Here is a 3298-nt window from a genome sequence, read left to right as displayed (position 1 = left end):
AAGAAATAATTTTTTGCTTTATTATTTTTATATACATTTTTTATAGAAAAATGATCAAGCCTGCTGATAAGAAAAAAAAAAAAAAACATGAACACATTTCACATCACATTTTATCACAGTAAATATCACATTTCCATGAAATATATGCATAGCTTATATACATTAAGTAAAACTATACACTCCTTAAAAAAAATATTTTAAATATTAAATATTCCCATATTTTGCACAGCATTTCAGTGGTTCTCATTTGAAATTCTCCAAAAACAAGTAAGCCTTCTTTAGTTAAGAATAATGGAATGGAATGTTATTAAACATTTGAAGTGTTATCAGAGTAGCCCACTGAAAGTGCATCTTCAGACTTCTATGACAACACTGCAGCACACTTCATTGACAGCCACACTCCTCCACGATCATGTCCTCATGGTGGCGCATGACCACACCGTCGCCTTCATAGTACAGCATGGAGAGCGAGCTGAGGCGCGTCGGGACACATGACGGACAGGTAACGCGCTCCGGATGGTAAAGCTTCAACAAACTCTGGAAAAAGAAAGCAACATTTTAGCAACCACGTAGTACCACTAACTATCCCTTATTTAAACGCTACTAAAGACTTTAATTCAAGACCTTGGTGGCCCACTGAAAAAAAGAGAGATTACATGTTGCATATATAGCAGACCAATCTATTTTATTATTAAAATAATACAGTAATGATGAACATCGTCCTGTACAAATGTCTTTTTATAAATCAACAAAATTGAAAGAAAAAAAAAAAAAGAAAAAAAAAGGTAAATAAGCCTAAAGCCTACTAAATAGCTACCAAAATATGTTCTAAGAACGTTTTGCTTGTTAGGAAAACTTTATTTCTGAATTTTCTTTTAACACCAAAAATATTTTTTAATATGTTTAGAAAAAAACATTCGTATATGAATGCTAAAGGACATTCCATTTATAATTGTTGTCATGTGAATTATAGAAACCATTGAAAGTTATAGGCCGATCTCAATGTTATGAAACAAGTAGCCTAGTAACATAAAAAAATGTTAAACAATTATTCCCATTGCGAAAATGTTTTATTTATTTTTTTACATTGAATTACTGTTAAGTATCTCACCTGCATATAAGCGTGGTTTGTTGGGTTGAAAGACTCATCCAACGGACTTGGACATTCTCCTTCGCAGCGGTAAGCATTATAACGCTTAGGGTGCACGATCCATTCATCCCATCCAATCTGATCAAAATCCACCCACATATCAACTCGACGACAAAGTGATCCTTGGTGTTGCTCTAGAGGTGGTACTATTCCCGTCGCGTTTCTATCATCTGTAGCGCGCATCCTTTCGACCCGGTTCCTTTTGTGGCGACGAGCTTGAGCTGCGTCTGGTGCCCGGTTCAGGACGACATATTTGGAGTGTGCCACTGTATTGATCAAGCTGGAGGCACGCTGCTGGCCACTGTGGGAAAGTTCGTTTTTGTAGAAAACTACAATCATAACTCGTTCTGCTGTGGGATGCTGGATTTTTCTTTGCCAGGTATTTGTAACAGGTTCAGGTAAGCCTTCCCCGCTTCCGGTGTCCTCTCCGGCGTCATGTGTCGGGATCTGTTCAGGTGCCTCGGTTCTCTGATTCAACCAGTGCTCGAGCAGCTCAGTGACATTGAAAACTCTCCAGGACGATGTTGAAGTGCCGGGCACTGACTTGATGCTGCCTATAAAATGTGGCTTTTGGTGACAAAACACATCAGACTCACAATCCTGTTTACTTAAGTGGAAGATGTCCACACTAACGCGTCTGGATGCAGAAAACTCTGGCAGACGGATGCGGAGCTCTGAAAGTTGAATGCTGTCACTCGCTGAGAGGGAAGACATGTCAAAAGTGATGGACCATCGCTCACCAATTTGATGACAGTCTGGAAGATAAACAGAAAATATTTGAATCACCTCTTGCAGTTAAGCTAGCCTCACATTGGGTCAAATAAACTGACTTTGTGAGCATTAACACAAAAGATGATTTCTTGCATTCAAAGGTTGATGAAGCACAAGGAAATTATGCAAACTAGTTTAAGAATTAACTGACACGTTTCTAATAAAAAATGAATGACATACAAGCAGGCTAGAGATGATAAATTTAAAAATACAATAGGCTATTAACATATAAGTGACATTTTCTGAAAAGAAGAAAAAAAGAATGATCTTTTAAAAATAAATGTTCATAGGCTACTAAATCATCACTTCAATTTGCTTCTAGTAAAATAGGCCTATTTTAACTTAGGCTAATAAGAACATAACTAAACATTTACCTTTTCTCAATAAGCCTACTGTAATAAAGTTTTACTTTTACGCTTCCCATTTTTTAGTGATTATTTAAAAAATGTATAATTTAAATTCGGTAGTGAAATGTAGTCATGTAGTTTTTTCACCAGGCTTCGTGAGTTTGATTCAGCACCGCAACAGTTTCTGTCAGCGCGGCGCGGAGCGGCCAAATGTCCGCACGCTGTCAGGAAGGACGAGCTGCTTGACAAGCGATGTGTATTGAACCTCGCGTTCAAACAGACGTCTGAAGGGCTAATACACACACCCGTGTACATAAAACAGCCAGCTCTTTAAAGTTGAATAAGCATTGTGACACTACTGAGTTGTAAAAGCTGAGGGTCAGATAGCTCGAGAGCGACGGACCTGATAATGAGTCCACAAGTACCCCAGATGCTGTAGCTTTACTCCCCTTAAAAAAACATGTGCTTTTATTGAATATCAAGATATTCACGTGCTAGTTACTAACACACACATACACAATCTTGCTTGCTAGTATTCGGACCTACAGACTAATTCTTGACAAATTACAAATTTATTTGGTACAGATGATAGGTGGATGCAATATCATGGTACTTTGGTATGGTAGACTCTACTTGATACTGATATAATGTACAGTTGCCATTGAATGCAATCTAAGTCAATTTGTATAAAAGAGTCAAATACAAATACAAAAATGTAATGAAATACAAACTATGGAGCTGATGAGTCATTTCATCTGCCATTTGTATATGGCACTAAAAGGAATAGGCTGCTTCCAAGTGTACCAAGGTACCACTATAGCACATGTCCAAATGACATGGCTGTATCATTAAGTACATTTTGCAAACAAAAATAATTTAGGCAGATTAAAGCGAAATGCGTATTGTGGGTATTTTATTTACCTTGTGCAATCAGGCTTAAGACGAAGTCAGACTGATGAAGAGTTGGGTGGTCGACACTGGCTGGAGTGGTTGCCATCTTACCGCTGAAGTCTCTGTATAACTGCATCAT

General features: G+C 37.7%; 1 protein-coding gene across 1 annotated transcript; it reads right to left on the bottom strand.

Moving 5' to 3' along the window:
* Positions 1-3298, bottom strand: LOC306869630 (nodal homolog; the record flags this gene model as incomplete). The annotated part of the gene is made up of 3 exons (XM_079416457.1): positions 1-537; positions 1112-1905; positions 3190-3298. The coding sequence occupies 3 exons, from the start codon at positions 3296-3298 to the stop codon at positions 385-387; spliced, it is 1056 nt and encodes a 351-aa protein (XP_079272583.1). The 3' UTR covers positions 1-384.

This window comes from Barbus barbus, assembly GCF_936440315.1.
Source record: "Barbus barbus genome assembly, chromosome: 5".
Lineage (NCBI taxonomy): Eukaryota > Metazoa > Chordata > Actinopteri > Cypriniformes > Cyprinidae > Barbus > Barbus barbus.
The sequence above is the reverse complement of the archived record's forward strand: the minus strand, read 5'-3'. Positions and strand labels throughout refer to the sequence as shown.